Source organism: Somniosus microcephalus, chromosome 20, assembly GCF_052327205.1.
Source record: "Somniosus microcephalus isolate GS21.2 chromosome 20, FLI_Smic_1.0, whole genome shotgun sequence".
NCBI lineage: Eukaryota > Metazoa > Chordata > Chondrichthyes > Squaliformes > Somniosidae > Somniosus > Somniosus microcephalus.
In genome coordinates, this window is record NC_141006.1 from 1677434 (window position 1) to 1698289 (window position 20856).

Genomic DNA, 20856 nt, shown 5'->3' on the forward strand with positions numbered 1-20856 from the left:
CGTAAATACGCTTAAAACCGTCTCGGAAGCGTAAGCTTTCTTTGGAGGTAACGCGCGCGTAGGTACGCCCTGTAACTTTCGAGCGCATAGCCCACCAGACACACAGGCGATGACAGAGAGAATGACAGACAGACAGATCGACCGATTTATAGATATAGATAGATAGATAGATAACAGATACCCGGGAGTGAGTTACAGGCTGGAATCTAATCCAAGGGCTCGGGGGTTTATATATAAAATAACAGATACCTGGGAGTGAGTTACTGGCTGGAATCTAATCGAGGGGTTCGGGGGGTTTATATATAGAATAACAGATACCCGGGAGTGAGTTACAGGCTGGAATCTAATCCAGGGGCTCGGGGGCTTAATATATAGAATAACAGATTCCCGGGAGTGAGTTACAGGCTGGAATCTAATCGAGAGGTTCGGGGGGTTTATATATAGAATAACAGACACCCAGGAGTGAGTTACTGGCTGGAACCTAATCCAGGGGTTCAGGGGGTTAATATATAGAATAACAGATACCCGGGAGTGCGATACTGGCTGGAATCTAATCGAGGGGTTCGGGGGGTTAATATATAGAATAACAGATACCCGGGAGTGAGTTACTGGCTGGAATCTAATTGAGGGGTTCGGGGGTTAATATATAGAATAACAGATACCCGGGAGTGAGTCACAGGCTGGAATCTAATCGAGGGTTTCGGGGGGTTAATATATAGAATAACAGATACCCGGGAGTGAGTTACAGGCTGGAATCTAATCGAGGGTTTCGGGGGGGTTTATATATAAAATAACAGATACCCGGGAGTGAGTTACAGGCTGGAATCTAATCGAGGGGTTCGGGGAATTGTATGTATTGTAACAGATACCCGGGAGTGAGTTACAGGCTGGAATCTATTCGAGAGGTTCGGGGGATTGTTTATAGAATAACAGATACTCGGGAGTGAGTTACAGACTGGAATCTAATCGAGGGGTTCGGGGAGTTTATATGTGGAATAACAGATACCCGGGAGTAAGTTACAGGCTGGAACCTAATCGAGGGCTTGGGGGGTTTATACATAGAATAACAGATACCCGGGAGTGAGTTACAGGCTGGAACCTAATCGAGGGCTTGGGGAGGGGTTTATAATCGAGGGCTTGGGGGGGGGTTTATATATAGAATAACGGATACCCGGGAGTGAGTTACAGGCTGGAATCTAATCGAGGTGTTCGGGGGGTTTATATATAGAATAACAGATACCCGGGCGTGTGTTAAAGGCTGGAATCTAACCGAGAGGTTCGGGGGCTTTAATATATCGAATAACAGATACCCGGGAGTGAGTTACAGGCTGGGATCAAATCGAAAGGTTTGGGGGTTTTATATATAGAATAACAGCTACCTGGGAGTGAGTTGCAGGCTGGGATCTAATCGAGGGGTTCGGTGGGGTTTACATATAGAATAACAGATACCCGGGAGTGAGTTACAGGCTGGAATCTAATTGAGGGGTTCGGGGGAATGTATGTAGTGTAACAGATACCCGGGAGTGAGTTACAGGCTGGAATCTAATTGCGGGGTTCGGGGAGGTTTATATATAGAGTAACAGGTACCCGAGAGTGAGTTACAGGCTGGAATCTAATCGAGGGGTTCATATATAGAATAATAACAGGTACCTGGTACTGTAGTGAGTTACAGGCTGGGATCTAATCGAGGGGTTCATATATAGAATAATAACAGGTACCTGGTACTGTAGTGAGTTACAGGCTGGGATCTAATCGAGGGGTTCGGGGATTGTATGCAGTGTAACAGATAGCCGGGAGTGAGTTACAGGCTGGAATCTAATCGAGGGGTTCGGGGGATTGTATGTAGTGTAACAGATAGTCGGGAGTGAGTTACAGGCTGGAATCTAATTGAGGGGTTTGGGGGAATGTATGTAGTGTAACAGATACCCGGGAGTGAGTTACAGGCTGGAATCTAATTGAGGGGTTCGGGGGAATGTATGTAGTGTAACAGATACCCGGGAGTGAGTTACAGGCTGGAATCTAATCGAGGGGTTCGGGGGATTGTATGCAGTGTAACAGATACCCGGGAGTGAGTTACAGGCTGGAATCTAATCGAGGGGTTCGGGGGATTGTATGCAGTGTAACAGATACCTGGGAGTGAGTTACAGGCTGGAATCTAATCGAGGGGTTCGGGGGATTGTATGCAGTGTAACAGATAGCCGGGAGTGAGTTACAGGCTGGAATCTAATCGAGGGGTTCATATATAGAATAATAACAGGTACCTGGTACTGTAGTGAGTTACAGGCTGGGATCTAATCGAGGGGTTCATATATAGAATAATAACAGGTACCTGGTACTGTAGTGAGTTACAGGCTGGGATCTAATCGAGGGGTTCGGGGATTGTATGCAGTGTAACAGATAGCCGGGAGTGAGTTACAGGCTGGAATCTAATCGAGGGGTTCGGGGGATTGTATGTAGTGTAACAGATAGTCGGGAGTGAGTTACAGGCTGGAATCTAATTGAGGGGTTTGGGGGAATGTATGTAGTGTAACAGATACCCGGGAGTGAGTTACAGGCTGGAATCTAATTGAGGGGTTCGGGGGAATGTATGTAGTGTAACAGATACCCGGGAGTGAGTTACAGGCTGGAATCTAATCGAGGGGTTCGGGGGATTGTATGCAGTGTAACAGATACCCGGGAGTGAGTTACAGGCTGGAATCTAATCGAGGGGTTCGGGGGATTGTATGCAGTGTAACAGATACCTGGGAGTGAGTTACAGGCTGGAATCTAATCGAGGGGTTCGGGGGATTGTATGCAGTGTAACAGATACCTGGGAGTGAGTTACAGGCTGGAATCTAATCGAGGGGTTCGGGGGATTGTATGCAGTGTAACAGATAGCCGGGAGTGAGTTACAGGCTGGAATCTAATGGCATCCTTTGTTGAAGGGTTCCTCCCGAGGGACACTGCGAAACACCACCAAGCCTGTGTTCTTGATGTCACCAGTGAGGCCCTGGAACAGGCACGCATCAAGCCGGAGGAGATCGATTGTGTTGCTTACACAAAAGGTAAGAGCTCCTTCTAGAGTTGACATTTGCCTCGTCTAGTGGAATATTCCAAAGTTTGTGCATCTACTCGTCTAGAAGAATCTCCACTTGGAGAGGCAGAAGGATGGGATTCAATGGGAGAGTCGGTGTGGGTGAAGGATGGGATTCAGTGGGAGAATCCCTGGGTGAAGGATGGGATTCAGTGGGAGAGTCGGTGTGGGTGAAGGATGGGATTCAGTGGGAGAATCCCTGGGTGAAGGATGGGATTCAGTGGGAGAGTCGGTGTGGGTGAAGGATGGGATTCAGTGGGAGAATCCCTGGGTGAGGGATGGGATTCAATGGGAGAGTCGGTGTGGGTGAAGGATGGGATTCAATGGGAGAGTCGGTGTGGGTGAAGGATGGGATTCAATGGGAGAGTCGGTGTGGGTGAAGGATGGGATTCAGTGGGAGAGTCGGTGTGGGTGAAGGATGGGATTCAGTGGGAGAATCGGTGTGGGTGAGGGATGGGATTCAATGGGAGAGTCGGTGTGGGTGAAGGATGGGATTCAGTGGGAGAGTTGGTGTGGGTGAAGGATGGGATTCAGTGGGAGAGTCGGTGTGGGTGAAGGATGGGATTCAGTGGGAGAGTCGGTGTGGGTGAAGGATGGGATTCAGTGGGAGAGTCGGTGTGGGTGAAGGATGGGATTCAGTGGGAGAGTCGGTGTGGGTGAAGGATGGGATTCAGTGGGAGAGTCGGTGTGGGTGAAGGATGGGATTCAGTGGGAGAGTCGGTGTGGGTGAAGGATGGGATTCAATGGGAGAGTCGGTGTGGGTGAGGGATGGGATTCAGTGGGAGAGTCGGTGTGGGTGAAGGATGGGATTCAGTGGGAGAGTCGGTGTGGGTGAAGGATGGGATTCAGTGGGAGAGTCGGTGTGGGTGAGGGATGGGATTCAGTGGGAGAGTCGGTGTGGGTGAGGGATGGGATTCAGTGGGAGAGTCGGTGTGGGTGAAGGATGGGATTCAGTGGGAGAGTCGGTGTGGGTGAAGGATGGGATTCAGTGGGAGAATCGGTGTGGGTGAAGGATGGGATTCAATGGGAGAATCGGTGTGGGTGAAGGATGGGATTCAGTGGGAGAGTCGGTGTGGGTGAAGGATGGGATTCAGTGGGAGAGTCGGTGTGGGTGAAGGATGGGATTCAGTGGGAGAGTCGGTGTGGGTGAAGGATGGGATTCAGTGGGAGAGTCGGTGTGGGTGAAGGATGGGATTCAATGGGAGAGTCGGTGTGGGTGAAGGATGGGATTCAGTGGGAGAGTCGGTGTGGGTGAAGGATGGGATTCAATGGGAGAGTTAGGGTCCGAGAGTGATGGGCTCCACTGATAAAGTTTGGGTGTTGAGGGACGGGCCTCAGTAAGAGAGTGAATATGCTGAAGTGATCTGGTTCATTGAGAGTTGACTTGTAGAAGTTGCCAGCTTCGATGGAATGGGTCCATTTTTACTGTTGTTGTGCTCCTAATTGTCTTCCTTGCTGCAGGTCCCGGGATGGGAGCACCGCTGGTTTGTGTTGCGATCGTTGCCCGAACATTATCACAGCTCTGGAACAAGCCTCTCCTCGGTATTAATCACTGCATTGGGCACATCGAGATGGGCCGTCTGATCACAGGCGCGACAAATCCGACCGTACTATACGTCAGTGGAGGAAACACACAGGTACACTGAACCCTTGGGACAGTGTCGAGAGAGCCTTGCTCTGTATCTAACCCGTGCTGTATCTGCCCTGGGAGTGTTTGATGGGAAAGTGTAGAGGGAGCTTTACTCTGTATCTAACCCGTGCTGTACCTGCCCTGGGAGTGTTTGATGGGACAGTGTAGAGGGAGCTTTACTCTGTATCTAACCCGTGCTGTACCTGCCCTGGGAGTGTTTGATGGGACAGTGTAGAGGGAGCTTTACTCTGTATCTAACCCGTGCTGTACCTGCCCTGGGAGTGTTTGATGGGACAGTGTAGAGGGAGCTTTACTCTGTATCTAACCCGTGCTGTACCTGCCCTGGGAGTGTTTGATGGGACAGTGTAGGGGGAGCTTTACTCTGTATCTAACCCCGTGCTGTACCTGCCCTGGGAGTGTTTGATGGGCAGTGTAGAGGGAGCTTTACTCTGTATCTAACCCGTGCTGTACCTGCCCTGGGTGTGTTTGATGGGACAGTGCAGAGGGAGCTTTACTCTGTATCTAACCCCGTGCTGTATCTGACCTGGGAGTGTTTGATGGGACAGTGCAGAGGGAGCCTTGCTCAGTATCTAACCCGTGCTGTACCTGCACTGGGAGTGTTTGATGGGACATTGTAGAGGGAGCTTTACTCTGTATCTAACCCGTGCTGTACCTGCCCTGGGAGTGTTTGATGGGACAGTGTAAAGGAAGCTTTACTCCGTATCTAACCCGTGCTGTACCTGCCCTGGGAGTGTTTGATGGGATAGTGTAGAGGGAGCCTTGCTCTGTATCTAACCCGTGCTGTACCTGCACTGCGAGTGTTTGATGGGACAGTGTAGAGGGAGCTTTACTCTGTATCTAACCCGTGCTGTACCTGCCCTGGGAGTGTTTGATGGGACAGTGTAGAGGGAGCTTTACTCTGTATCTAACCCGTGCTGTACCTGCCCTGGGAGTGTTTGATGGGACAGTGTAGAGGGAGCCTTGCTCTGTATCTAACCCGTGCTGTACCTGCACTGCGAGTGTTTGATGGGACAGTGTAGAGGGAGCTTTACTCTGTATCTAACCCCGTGCTGTACCTGCCCTGGGAGTGTTTGATGGGACAGTGTAGAGGGAGCTTTACTCTGTATCTAACCCGTGCTGTACCTGCCCTGGGAGTGTTTAATGGGACAGTGTAGAGGGAGCTTTACTCTGTATCTCACCCGTGCTGTACCTGCCCTGGAAGTGTTTGATGGGACAGTGTAGAGGGAGCTTTACTCTGTATCTAACCCGTGCTGTACCTGCCCTGGGAGTGTTTGATGGGACAGTGTCGAGGGAGCTTTACTCTGTATCTAACCCGTGCTGTACCTGCCCTGGGAGTGTTTGATGGGACAGTGTAGAGGGAGCTTTACTTTGTATCTAACCCGTGCTGTACCTGCCCTGGGAGTGTTTGATGGGACAGTGTAGAGACAGCTTTACTCTGTATCTAACCCGTGCTGTACCTGCCCTGGGAGTGTTTGATGGGACAGTGTGGAGGGAGTTTTACTCTGTATCTAACCCGTGCTGTACCTGCCCTGGGAGTGTTTGATGGGACAGTGTAGAGGGAGCTTTACTCTGTATCTAACCCGTGCTGTACCTGCCCTGGGAGTGTTTAATGGGACAGTGTAGAGGGAGCTTTACTCTGTATCTAACCCGTGCTGTCCCTGCCCTGGGAATGTTTGATGGGATAGTGCAGAGGGAGCTTTACTCTATATCTAACCCGTGCTGTACCTGCCCTGGGAGTGTTTGATGGGATAGTGTAGAGGGAGCCTTGCTCTGTATCTAACCCGTGCTGTACCTGCCCCGGCAGTGTTTGATGGGACAGTGTACTGGGAGCTTTACTCTGTATCTAACCGGTGCTGTACCTGCCCTGGGAGTGTTTGATGGGACAGTGTAGAGGGAGCTTTACTTTGTATCTAACCCGTGCTGTACCTGCCCTGGGAGTGTTTGATGGGACAGTGTTGAGGGAGCTTTACTCTGTATCTAACCCGTGCTGCACCTGCCCTGGGAGTGTTTGATGGGACAGTGTAGAGGGAGCTTTACTCTGTATCTAACCCGTGCTGTACCTGCCTTGGGAGTGTTTGATGGGACAGTGTGGAGGGAGCTTTACGCTGTATCTAACCCGTGCTGTATCTGCCCTGGGAGTGTTTGATGGGACAGTGTAGAGGGAGCTTTACTTCGTATCTAACCCGTGCTGTACCTGCCCTGGGAGTGTTTGATGGGACAGTGTAGAGGGAGCTTTACTTCGTATCTAACCCGTGCTGTACCTGCCCTGGGAGTGTTTGATGGGACAGTGTACTGGGAGCTTTACTTTGTATCTAGTGCTTTGTGCATTGAGTGCTGTTGGAGTTTTGCTAAGTGGGAGAGTTCGGATAAGTGGGAGGTGAGGGTGGGTTTTTTGCTCTGTTTTATTCCCCACTCCCAGGCTCAGACAGCACTGTGGAGGCGGAGCAGCGAGACGAGTCAACCAAACAGGCTCCACAGACAGTATTCAAGGAGGAGTTTGGTGATCAGCTGGTTGGTTGGTTTTCTTCCTTCTCTTCTCTTTCATACCTTTAAGTTGGTAAGTCCTCTTGAATAGTGGTGTGATATTATCATATATATCCGGGCAGGGTCTTCATAACTAATAATAAGAAATTAAATTAATTATATAGAATGGAGCAGGTGATGTGTTACTGTTGCGAGATGTGGGAGCCGTTGAACCCCATTGAGGCTCACGGTGATTACATCTGCGACAAGTGTTTGCTGCTAGAGGAACTCAAGTTCCATGTTATGGAGCTTGAGACCGAGCTTCAGACACTGCAACACATCAGGGAGGGGGAGAAGTTCCTGGACTCTATGTTTCAGGAGATGGTCACACCTATGAAGTTAATTACTGCAGATGTAGTCCGTGGTCAGGGACAGGACGGTGTGACTACGAGTGAGGAAGGTACAGGGATCCAGGATGTAGTGTTGAAGGAGCTGCAGCCCTTGTTCTTGTCCAGCAGGATCGAGGTTCTTACTCCCTGTGAGGGCGGGAGCGGGGACTGCAGGGAGGATGAGCAACCTGGCCACAGCACCGTGGTACAGGGGGCCATTCAAGTGGAGGGAGTAAAAAGAAATGTTGTAGTGGTAGGGGATAGTATCATTAGGGGGATAGATAGGGTTCTCTGCAGTCAAGAGCAGGAGTCCCGAAGGCTGTGTTGCCTGCCTGGTGCCAGGGTTAAGGACATCTCTTCTGGGCTGGAAAGAAACTTGCAGTGGGAGGGGGAGGATCCAGTTGTCGTGGTCCATGTTGGTACAAACGACGTAGATAGGACAAGGAAGACGGTTCTGTTAAAGGAGTATGAGCAGCTAGGGGTCAAATTAAAAAACAGAACCTCAAGGGTAATAATCTCTGGGTTATTACCTGAGCCACGAGCGAATTTGGCTAGGATAAATAAAATTAAAGAGATAAATGCGTGGCTCAAAGACTGGTGTGGGAGAAATGGGTTTTGCTTCTTGGGACACTGGCACCAGTACTGGGACAGGAGGGAGCTGTTCTGTTGGGACGGACTCCACTTGGCCAGTGCTGGGACTAGAGTCCTGGCGAATCATATAACTAGGGCTGTAGAGAGGGCTTTAAACTAATTAGTGGGGGGGAGGTTTCTAGAGAGCAAATAATAGAAATGACAACAGAGAAGGTCATAGACTTAGGTAGCAGTGGGGGAATTAAAAAACAGAATGTGTCAGGAAGGGACAGAAGGTATGGAGTAAAAAGTAAAGTACTAAAAAGGGAAAAAACAGGAACTAAGTGTTACAAAACATATTTGAAAGTTCTTTATCTGAATGCACGTAGCATTCGTAACAAAATGAATGAGTTAACGGCACAAATAATGACATATGGGTATGATCTTGTGGCCATTACAGAAACATGGCTGCAGGGTGACCATGACTGGGAATTAAACATACCAGGTTATTTAACAATCAGGAAGGACAGGCAGGAAGGGAGAGGAGGTGGGGTGGCTATGTTAATAAAGGAAGGAATCACTATAATACAGAGAAATGATATTGGGTCAAAGGAGCAGGATAGTGAAACAGTTTGGGTGGAGGTAAGGAATAATAAGGGGAAAAAAACACTAGTGGGTGTAGTCTATAGGCCTCCGAACAGTTGCAACTCTGTTGGACGGAGTATTAATCAGGAAATAGTTGAGGCTTGTAATAAGGGAACAGCTATAATTATGGGGGATTTTAATTATCATATTAACTGGACAAATCAAATTGGGCAGAGCAGCCTTGAGGAAGAGTTCATTGAGTGTATTAGGGATGGGTTTCTTGAGCAGTATGTAACTGAACCGACCAGGGGGCAAGCAACCTTAGATTTGGTCCTGTGTAATGAGACAGGATTAATTAAAAATGTCCTAGTAAAGGATCCCCTTGGAATGAGTGACCATAACATGGTTGAGTTCCATATTCAATTAGAGGGTGAGAAGGTTGGATCTCAAACAAGCGTGCTGAGCTTGAATAAAGGAGACTATGAAGGTATGAGAGCGGAATTAATTAGAGTGGACTGGGAAAATAGATTAAAGGGTAAGACGGTACATGACCAGTGGTGTACATTTAAGGAGTTATTTTACAACTTCCAAAAAATATATATTCCACTGAGGAAAAAAGGGTGTAAAAGAAAAGATAGCCATCTGTGGCTAAGTAAAGAAATTAAGGATAGTATCCGACTAAAAACAAGGGCATATAAGGTAGCCAAATCTAGTGGGAGGATGGAAGATTGGGAAGTCTTTAAAAGACAGCAAAAAATAACAAAAAGATTGATTAAGAAAGGGAAGATAGATTATGAAAGTAAATTAGCAAAAAATATAAAAACAGACAGTAAAAGTTTCTATAGTTATATAAAAAGAAAAAGGGTGGCTAAAGTAAATGTTGGTCCCTTAGAGGATGAGACCGGGAAATTAATGGTGGGAAACATGGAGATGGCAAAAACACTGAACAATTATTTTGTATCAGTCTTTACAGTAGAGGACACTAAGAATATCCCAACACTGGACAAACAGGGGGCTCTAGGGGGGGAGGAACTAAATACAATTAAAATCACTAAGGAAGTGGTACTTGGTAAAATAATGGGACTCAAGGCGGATAAATCCCCTGGACCTGATGGCTTGCATCCTAGGGTCTTGAGGGAAGTAGCGGTAGGGATTGTGGATGCATTGGTAATAATTTTCCAAAACTCACTGGACTCAGCAAAGGTCCCGGCAGATTGGAAAACTGCTAATGTAACACCCTTATTTAAAAAGGGTAGTAGGCAGAAGGCTGGAAACTATAGACCTGTTAGCCTAACATCTGTGGTTGGTAAAATGTTAGAGTCCATTATTAAGGAGACAGTAACGGGACATTTGGATAAACATAATTTAATAGGGCAAACTCAGCATGGTTTCATGAAGGGGAAGTCATGTTTGACAAATTTGCTTGAGTTTTTTGAGGAAGTAACATACAGGGTGGATAAAGGGGAACCAGTGGACGTAGTGCATTTAGACTTCCAAAAGGCATTTGACAAGGTGCCACACAAAAGATTATTGCTCAAGATAAAAAATCACGGGATTGGGGGTAATATTCTGGCGTGGGTGGAGGATTGGCTCTCTAACAGAAAGCAGAGAGTTGGGATAAATGGTTCGTTCTCAGATTGGCAACCAGTAACTAGTGGTGTTCCGCAGGGGTCAGTGCTGGGTCCCCAACTCTTTACAATCTATATTAACGATTTGGAGGAGGGGACCGAGTGTAACATATCAAAGTTTGCAGATGATACAAAGATGGGAGGGAAAGTAGTGAGTGAGGAGGACATAAAAAACCTGCAAAGGGACATAGACAGGCTAAGTAAGTGGGCAGAGATTTGGCAGATGGAATACAATACTGGAAAGTGTGAGGTTATGCACTTTGGCAGGAAAAATCATAGAGCAAGTTATTATCTTAATGGCAAGAAACTGGAAAGTACTGAAGTACAAAGGGATCTGGGGGTCCTGGTGCACGAAACTCAAAAAGTTAGTATGCAGGTGCAGCAAGTGATTAAGAAGGCCAATGGAATGTTGGCTTTTATTGCTAGGGGGTTGGAATATAAAAACAGGGAGGTATTGCTGCAGTTGTACAAGGTATTGGTGAGGCCGCACCTGGAATACTGCATACAGTTTTGGTGTCCATACTTAAGAAAAGACATACTTGCTCTCGAGTCAGTACAAAGAAGGTTCACTCGGTTAATCCCGGGGATGAGGGGGTGGTCATATGAGGAGAGGTTGAGTAGATTGGGACTCTACTCATTGGAGTTCAGAAGAATGAGAGGCGATCTTATTGAAACATATAAGATTGTGAAGGGGCTTGATCGGGTGGATGCGGTGAGGATGTTCCCAATGATGGGTGAAACTAGAACTAGGGGGCATAATCTTAAAATAAGGGGCTGCTCATTCAAAACTGAGATGAGGAGAAACTTCTTCACTCAGAGGGTGGTAGGTTTGTGGAATTTGCTGCCCCAGAAAGCTGTGGAAGCTACATCATTAAATAAATTTAAAACAGAAATAGATAGTTTCCTAGAAGTAAAGGGAATTAAGGGTTACGGGGAGCAGGCAGGAAATTGGACATGAGTCTAGGTTCGGAATGTTCATGGTCCTGTGGGTAGTGGAGTGGGCCCAGGGGCCGTGTAGCCTTGTTCTGCTCCTACTGTGTTCTAATTCTGTTAGATTTCAGGAGATGGTTTTATTCCTGTTCCTGGCTGGGGTGGAGATCGCCTTTACAGAAGGTAAGTACTGTAGAAAATATAGGGACAGAGTGATCTCCTGGAAGAATTTCGATCGCCGAGATGGGTCGGAGAGGAATTTCCCAGATTTTTTTCTCCCAAATTGGCCATTGGGTCTTTATCTGGTTTTTCGCCTCTCCCGGGAGATCACATGGGTTCGGGTGGATGCAGACTGATAGAAGATTTGAGGTTAGGATCAAATCAGCCATGATCTTATTGAATGGTGGAGCAGGCTCGAGGGGCCGATTGGCCTACTCCTGCTCCTATTTCTCATGTTCTTATGTTCTTATGTATCTAACCCGTGCTGTACCTGCCCTGGGAGTGTTTGATGGGACAGTGTAGAGGGAGCTTTACTCTGTATCTAACCCGTGCTGTACCTGCCCTGGGAGTGTTTGATGGGACAGTGTAGAGGGCGCTTTACTTTGTATCTAACCCGTGCTGTACCTGCCCTGGGTGTGTTTGATGGGACAGTGTAGAGGGAACTTAACTCTGTATCTAATCCGTGCTGTACCTGCCCTGGGAGTGTTTGATGGGACAGTGTGGAGGGAGCTTTACTCTGTATCTAACCTTGTGCTGTACCTGCCCTGGGAGTGTTTGATGGGACAGTGTAGAGGGAGCTTTACTCTCTATCTATCCCATGCTGTACCTGCCCTGGGAGTGTTTGACGGGACAGTGCAGAGGGAGTTTTACTCTGTATCTAACCCGTGCTGTACCTGCCCTGGGAGTGTTTGATGGGACAGTGTAGAGGGAGCTTTACTCTGTATCTAACCCGTGCTGTACCTGCCCTGGGAGTGTTTGATGGGACAGTGTAGAGGGAGCTTTACTCTGTATCTAACCCCGTGCTGTACCTGCCCTGGGAGTGTTTGATGGGACAGTGTGGAGGGAGCTTTACGCTGTATCTAACCCGTGCTGTACCTGCCCTGGGAGTGTTTGATGGGACACTGTAGAGGGAGCTTTACTCTGTATCTAACCCGTGCTGTACCTGCCTTGGGAGTGTTTGATGGGACAGTGTAGGGGGAGCTTTACTCTGTTTCTAACCCGTGCTGTACCTGCCCTGGGGGTGTTTGGTGGGGACAGTGTGGAGGGAGCTTTACGCTGTATCTAACGCGTGCTGTACCTGCCTGGGAGTGTTTGGTGGGACAGTGTAGAGGGAGCTTTACTCTCAATCTAACGCATGCTGTACCTGCCCTGGGAGTGTTTGACGGGACAGTGTAGAGGGAGCTTTACTCTGTATCTAAGCCTGTGCTGTACCTGCCCTGCGAGTGTTTGACGGGACAGTGCAGTGGGAGCTTTACTCTGTATCTAACCCGTGCTGCACCTGCCCTGGGAGTGTTTGATGGGACAGTGTAGAGGGAGCTTTACTCTGTATCTAACCCCGTGCTGTACCTGCCCTGGGAGTGTTTGACGGGACAGTGTAGAGGGAGCTTTACTCTGTATCTAAGCCTGTGCTGTACCTGCCCTGCGAGTGTTTGACGGGACAGTGTAGAGGGAGCTTTACTCTGTATCTAACCCGTGCTGTACCTGCCCTGGGAGTGTTTGATGGGACACTGTAGAGGGAGCTTTACTCTGTATCTAACCCGCGCTGTTCCTTGCTCTCGGAGCGTTTGATGGGACAGTGTAGAGGGAGCTTTACTCTGTATCTAACCCGTGCTGTACCTGCCTTGGGAGTGTTTGATGGGACAGTGTAGAGGGAGCTTTACTCTATATCTAACCCGTGCTGTACCTGCCCTGGGAGTGTTTGATGGGACAGTGTAGAGGGAGCTTTACTTCGTGACATACCTATCAATTCGTCCAATAAAAAGCGACGAGTTAGGAACGTAACTAAAGGTTTTTATTGACTAAATAACAGAGCCCACCCTCGTGGGTGATCGGGTCCAACAAGGAGGAATACCAGCCAGTCGACTACCTTTATACCTGGGCAGGTAGGTGGAGCCATGGGCGGAGTCGGAGGTGGTCAGCCCAGGTATAACAGCGCGACAAGAGGCGACCTCGTATAGTGATACAACAGTGAGAACAGTGATAACAATACAACAGTGATAACTATAGTGTAACGATAGTGAACGATAAAAGTGGTTTACCACACTTCGTATCTAACCCGTGCTGTACCTGCCCTGGGGGTGTTTGATGGGACAGTGTAGGGGGAGCTTTACTCTGTATCTAACCCGTGCTGTACCTGCCCTGGGAGTGTTTGATGGGACAGTGTAAAGGGACCTTTACTCTGTATATAACCCGTGCTGTACCTGCCCTGGGAGTATTTGATGGGACAGTGTAGAGGGAGCTTTACTCTGTATCTAACCCGTGCTGTACCTGCCTTGGGAGTGTTTGATGGGACAGTGTAGGGGGAGCTTTACTCTGTATCTAACCCATGCTGTAGCTGCCCTGGGAGTGTTTGATGGGACAGTTTAGAGGGAGCTTTACTTTGTATCTAACCCGTGCTGTACCTGCCCTGGGAGTGTTTGATGGGACAGTTTAGAGGGAGCTTTACTCTGTATCTAACCCGTGCTGTACCTGCCCTGGGGGTGTTTGGTGGGGACAGTGTGGAGGGAGCTTTACTCTGTATCTAACCCGTGCTGTCCCTGCCCTGGGAGTGTTTGATGGGACAGTGTCGAGGGAGCTTTACTCTGTATCTAACCCGTGCTGTACCTGCCCTGGGAGTATTTCATGGGACAGTGTACTGGGAGCTTTACTCTGTATCTAACCCGTGCTGTACTTGCCCTGGGAGTGTTTGATGGGACAGTGTAGAGGGAGCTTTACTCTGTATCTAACCTTGTGCTGTACCTGCCCTGGGATTAATTGATGGTACAGTGTAGAGGGAGCTTTTCTCTCTATCTCACCCATGCTGTACCTGCTCTGGGAGTGTTTGACGGGACAGTGTAGAGGGAGCTTTACTCTGTATCTAACCCTGTGCTGTACCTGCCCTGGGAGTGTTTGATGGGACAGTGTAGAGGGAGCTTTACTCTGTATCTAACCCGTGCTGTACCTGCCCTGGGAGCGTTTGATGGGACAGTGTAGAGGGAGCTTTACTCTGTATATAACCCGTGCTGTACCTGCCCTGGGAGTGTTTGATGGGACAGTGTAGAGGGAGCTTTACTCTGTATCTAACCCCGTGCTGTACCTGCCCTGGGAGTGTTTGATGGGACAGTGTGGAGGGAGCTTTACGCTGTATCTAACCCGTGCTGTACCTGCCCTGGGAGTGTTTGATGGGACACTGTAGAGGGAGCTTTACTCTGCATCTAACCCGCGCTGTACCTGCCCTGGGAGTGTTTCATGGGACAGTGTAGAGGGAGCTTTACTCTGTATCTAACCCGTGCCGTACCTGCCTTGGGAGTGTTTGATGGGACAGTGTAGCGGGAGCTTTACTCTGTATCTAACCCGTGCTGTACCTGCCCTGCGGGTGTTTGGTGGGGACAGTGTGGAGGGAGCTTTACGCTGTATCTAACGCGTGCTGTACCTGCCTGGGAGTGTTTGATGGGACAGTGTAGAGGGAGCTTTACTCTGTATCTAACCCATGCTGTACCTGCCCTGGGAGTGTTTGATGGGACAGTTTAGAGGGAGCTTTACTCTGTATCAAACCCGCGCTGTACCTGCCCTGGGAGTGTTTGATGGGACAGTGTAGAGGGAGCTTTACTCTGTATCTAACCCGTGCTGTCCCTGCCCTGGGAGTGTTTGATGGGACAGTGTCGAGGGAGCTTTACTCTGTATCTAACCCGTGCTGTACCTGCCCTGGGAGTATTTCATGGGACAGTGTACTGGGAGCTTTACTCTGTATCTAACCCGTGCTGTACCTGCCCTGGGAGTGTTTGATGGGACAGTGTAGAGGGAGCTTTACTCTGTATCTAACCCGTGCTGTACCTGTCCTGGGAGTGTTTGATGGGACAGTGTAGAGGGAGCTTTACTCTATATCTAACCCGTGCTGTACCTGCCCTGGGAGTGTTTGATGGGACAGTGCAGAGGGAGCTTTACTCTGTATCTAACCCTGTGCTGTACCTGCCCTGGGAGTGTTTGATGGGGACAGTGTAGAGGGAGCTTTACTCTGTATCTAACCCATGCTGTACCTGCCCTGGGAGTGTTTGACGGGACAGTGTAGAGGGAGCTTTACTCTGTATCTAACCCGTGCTGTACCTGCTCTGGGAGTGTTTGATGGGACAGTGTAGAGGGAGCTTTACTCTGTATCTAACCCCGTGCTGTACCTGCCCTGGGAGTGTTTGATGGGACAGTGTGGAGGGAGCTTTACGCTGTATTTAACCCGTGCTGTACCTGCCCTGGGAGTGTTTGATGGGACACTGTAGAGGAGCTTTACTCTGTATCAAACCCGCGCTGTACCTGCCCTGGGAGTGTTTGATGGGACAGTGTAGAGGGAGCTTTACTCTGTATCCAGCCCGTGCTGTACCTGCCCTGGGAGTGTTTAATGGGACAGTGTTGAGGGAGCTTTACTCTGTATCTAAACCGTGCTGTACCTGCCCTGGCCGTGTTTGATGGGACAGTGTAGAGGGAGCTTTACTCTGTATCTAACCCGTGCTGTACCTGCCCTGGGAGTGTTTGATGAGACAGTGTAGAGAGAAATTTACTCTGTATCTAACCCGTGCTGTACCTGCCCTGGGAGTGTTTGACGGGACAGTGTAGAGGGTGCTTTACTCTGTATCGAACCCGTGCTGTACCTGCCCTGGGAGTGTTTGATGGGACAGTGTAGAGGGAGCTTTACTCTATATCTAACCCGTGCTGTACCTGCCCTGGGAGTGTTTGATGGGGACAGTGTAGAGGGAGCTTTACTCTGTTTCTAACCCTGTGCTGTACCTGCACTGGGAGTGTTTGATGGGGACAGTGTAGAGGGAGCTTTACTCTGTATCTAAGCCTGTGCTGTACCTGCCCTGGGAGTGTTTGATGGGACAGTGTAGAGGGAGCTTTACGCTGTATCTAACGCGTGCTGTACCTGCCTGGGAGTGTTTGATGGGACAGTGTAGAGGGAGCTTTACTCTGTATCTAACCCATGCTGTACCTGCCCTGGGAGTGTTTGATGGGACAGTTTAGAGGGAGCTTTACTTTGTATCTAACCCGTGCTGTACCTGCCCTGGGAGTGTTTGATGGGACAGTTTAGAGGGAGCTTTACTCTGTATCTAACCCGTGCTGTACCTGCCCTGGGGGTGTTTGGTGGGGACAGTGTGGAGGGAGCTTTACTCTGTATCTAACCCGTGCTGTCCCTGCCCTGGGAGTGTTATTTGGGACAGTGTCGAGGGAGCTTTACTCTGTATCTAACCCGTGCTGTACCTGCCCTGGGAGTATTTCATGGGACAGTGTACTGGGAGCTTTACTCTGTATCTAACCCGTGCTGTACCTGCCCTGGGAGTGTTTGATGGGACAGTGTAGAGGGAGCTTTACTCTGTATCTAACCCGTGCTGTACCTGTCCTGGGAGTGTTTGATGGGACAGTGTAGAGGGAGCTTTACTTTGTATCTAACCTTGTGCTGTACCTGCCCTGGGATTAATTGATGGTACAGTGTAGAGGGAGCTTTTCTCTCTATCTCACCCATGCTGTACCTGCTCTGGGAGTGTTTGTCGGGACAGTGTAGAGGGAGCTTTACTCTGTATCTAACCCGTGCTGTACCTGCCCTGGGAGTGTTTGATGGGACAGTGTAGAGGGAGGTTTACTCTGTATATAACCCGTGCTGTACCTGCCCTGGGAGTCTTTGATGGGACAGTGTCGAGGGAGCTTTACTCTGTATCTAACCCGTGCTGTACCTGCCCTGGGAGTGTTTGATGGGACACTGGAGGAGCTTTACTCTGTATCAAACCCGTGCTGTACCTGCCCTGGGGGTGTTTGGTGGGGACAGTGTGGAGGGAGCTTTACGCTGTATCTAACCCGTGCTGTCCCTGCCCTGGCAGTGTTTGATGGGACAGTGTAGAGGGAGCTTTACTCTGTATCTAACCCATGCTGTACCTGCCCTGGGAGTGTTTGATGCGACAGTGTAGAGGGAGCTTTTCTCTGTATCTAACCCGTGCTGTACCTGCCCTGGGAGTGTTTGATGGGGACAGTGTAGAGGGAGCTTTACTCTGTATCTAACCCTGTGCTGTACCTGCACTGGGAGTGTTTGATGGGACAGTGTAGAGGGAGCTTTACTCTGTATCTAACCCGTGCTGTCCCTGCCCTGGGAGTGTTTGATGGGACAGTGTACTGGGAGCTTTACTTTGTATCTAACCCGTGCTGTACCTGCCCTGGGAGTGTTTGATGAGACAGTGTAGAGAGAAATTTACTCTGTATCTAACCCGTGCTGTACCTGCCCTGGGAGTGTTTGACGGGACAGTGTAGAGGGTGCTTTACTCTGTATCTAACCCGTGCTGTACCTGCCCTGGGAGTGTTTGATGGGACAGTGTAGAGGGAGCTTTACTCTATATCTAACCCGTGCTGTACCTGCCCTGGGAGTGTTTGATGGGGACAGTGTAGAGGGAGCTTTACTCTGTTTCTAACCCTGTGCTGTACCTGCACTGGGAGTGTTTGATGGGGACAGTGTAGAGGGAGCTTTACTCTGTATCTAAGCCTGTGCTGTACCTGCCCTGGGAGTGTTTGATGGGACAGTGTAGAGGGAGCTTTACTCTGTATCTAACCCATGCTGTACCTGCCCTGGGAGTGTTTGATGGGACAGTTTAGAGGGAGCTTTACTTTGTATCTAACCCGTGCTGTACCTGCCCTGGGAGTGTTTGATGGGACAGTTTAGAGGGAGCTTTACTCTGTATCTAACCCGTGCTGTACCTGCCCTGGGGGTGTTTGGTGGGGACAGTGTGGAGGGAGCTTTACTCTGTATCTAACCCGTGCTGTCCCTGCCCTGGGAGTGTTATTTGGGACAGTGTCGAGGGAGCTTTACTCTGTATCTAACCCGTGCTGTACCTGCCCTGGGAGTATTTCATGGGACAGTGTACTGGGAGCTTTACTCTGTATCTAACCCGTGCTGTACCTGCCCTGGGAGTGTTTGATGGGACAGTGTAGAGGGAGCTTTACTCTGTATCTAACCCGTGCTGTACCTGTCCTGGGAGTGTTTGATGGGACAGTGTAGAGGGAGCTTTACTCTGTATCTAACCCGTGCTGTACCTGCCCTGGGAGTGTTTGATGGGACAGTGTAGAGGGAGCTTTACTCTGTATATAACCCGTGCTGTACCTGCCCTGGGAGTCTTTGATGGGACAGTGTCGAGGGAGCTTTACTCTGTATCTAACCCGTGCTGTACCTGCCCTGGGAGTGTTTGATGGGACACTGGAGGAGCTTTACTCTGTATCAAACCCGTGCTGTACCTGCCCTGGGGGTGTTTGGTGGGGACAGTGTGGAGGGAGCTTTACGCTGTATCTAACCCGTGCTGTCCCTGCCCTGGCAGTGTTTGATGGGACAGTGTAGAGGGAGCTTTACTCTGTATCTAACCCATGCTGTACCTGCCCTGGGAGTGTTTGATGCGACAGTGTAGAGGGAGCTTTACTCTATATCTAACCCGTGCTGTACCTGCCCTGGGAGTGTTTGATGGGGACAGTGTAGAGAGAGCTTTACTCTGTATCTAACCCTGTGCTGTACCTGCACTGGGAGTGTTTGATGTGACAGTGTAGAGGGAGCTTTACTCTGTATCTAACCCTGTGCTGTACCTGCCCTGGGAGTGTTTGATGGGGACAGTGTAGAGGGAGCTTTACTCTGTATCTAACCCATGCTGTACCTGCCCTGGGAGTGTTTGACGGGACAGTGTAGAGGGAGCTTTACTCTGTATCGAAGCCTGTGCTGTACCTGCCCTGGGAGTGTTTGACGGGACAGTGTAGAGGGAGCTTTACTCTGTATCTAACCCGTGCTGTACCTGCCCTGGGAGTGTTTGATGGGACAGTGTAGAGGGAGCTTTACTCTGTATCTAACCCCGTGCTGTACCTGCCCTGGGAGTGTTTGATGGGACAGTGTGGAGGGAGCTTTACGCTGTATCTAACCCGTGCTGTACCTGCCCTGGGAGTGTTTGATGGGACACTGTAGAGGGAGCTTTACTCTGCATCTAACCCGCGCTGTACCTGCCCTGGGAGTGTTTGATGGGACAGTGCAGAGGGAGCTTTACTCTGTATCTAACCCGTGCTGTACCTGCCCTGGGGGTGTTTGGTGGGGACAGTGTGGAGGGAGCTTTACGCTGTATCTAACGCGTGCTGTACCTGCCTGGGGGTGTTTGGTGGGGACAGTGTAGAGGGAGCTTTACTCTGTATCTAACCCGTGCTGTACCTGCCCTGGGAGTGTTTGATGGGACAGTGTAGAGGGAGCTTTACTCTGTATCTAACCCGTGCTGTACCTGCCCTGGGAGTGTTTGATGGGACAGTGTAGAGGGAGCTTTACTCTGTATCTAACCCCGTGCTGTACCTGCCCTGGGAGTGTTTGATGGGACAGTGTGGAGGGAGCTTTACGCTGTATCTAACCCGTGCTGTACCTGCCCTGGGAGTGTTTGATGGGACACTGTAGAGGGAGCTTTACTCTGCATCTAACCCGCGCTGTACCTGCCCTGGGAGTGTTTCATGGGACAGTGCAGAGGGAGCTTTACTCTGTATCTAACCCGTGCCGTACCTGCCTTGGGAGTGTTTGATGGGACAGTGTAGGGGGAGCTTTACTCTGTATCTAACCCGTGCTGTACCTGCCCTGGGGGTGTTTGGTGGGGACAGTGTGGAGGGAGCTTTACGCTGTATCTAACGCGTGCTGTACCTGCCTGGGGGTGTTTGGTGGGGACAGTGTAGAGGGAGCTTTACTTTGTATCTAACCCGTGCTGTCCCTGCCCTGGGAGTGTTTGATGGGACAGTGTAGAGGGAACTTTACTCTGTATCTAACCTTGTGCTGTACCTGCCCTGGGATTAATTGATGGTACAGTGTAGAGGGAGCTTTACTCTGTATCTAACCCGTGCTGTACCTGCCCTGGGAGTGTTTGATGGGACAGTGTCGAGGGAGCTTTACTCTGTATCTAACCCGTGCTGTACCTGCCTTGGGAGTGTTTGATGGGACAGTGTTGAGGGAGCTTTACTTTGTATCTAACCCGTGCTGTACCTGCCCTGGGGGTGTTTGATGGGACAGTGTAGAGGGAACTTTACTCTGTATCTAACCCGTGCTGTACCTGCCCTGGGAGTGTTTCATGGGACAGTGTACTGGGAGCTTTACTCTGTATCTAACCCGTGCTGTACCTGCCCTGGGAGTGTTTGATGGGACAGTGTAGAGGGAGCTTTACTCTGTATCTAACCCGTGCTGTACCTGCCCTGGGAGTGTTTGATGGAACAGTGTAGAGGGAGCTTTACTCTGTATCTAACCCGTGCTGTACCTGCCCTGGGAGTGTTTGATGGGACAGTGTGGAGGGAGCTTTACGCTGTATCTAACCTGTGCTGTACCTGCCCTGGGAGTGTTTGATG

General features: G+C 49.7%; 1 protein-coding gene across 2 annotated transcripts in view; it reads left to right on the forward strand.

The window, feature by feature from the left end:
• The first annotated feature begins 2901 nt into the window (after positions 1 to 2901).
• osgep (O-sialoglycoprotein endopeptidase) overlaps positions 2902 to 20856 on the forward strand; it is a 173797-nt gene continuing 155842 nt past the window's right edge. For both annotated transcript variants that reach the window (XM_085962286.1, XM_085962288.1), the window contains exons 1-2: positions 2902 to 3044; positions 4535 to 4710. In XM_085962286.1, the coding sequence (XP_085818412.1) occupies positions 2906 to 3044; positions 4535 to 4710 (315 nt within the window). In that variant the 5' untranslated portion in view covers positions 2902 to 2905. The remainder of the gene's footprint in view (positions 3045 to 4534; positions 4711 to 20856) is intronic.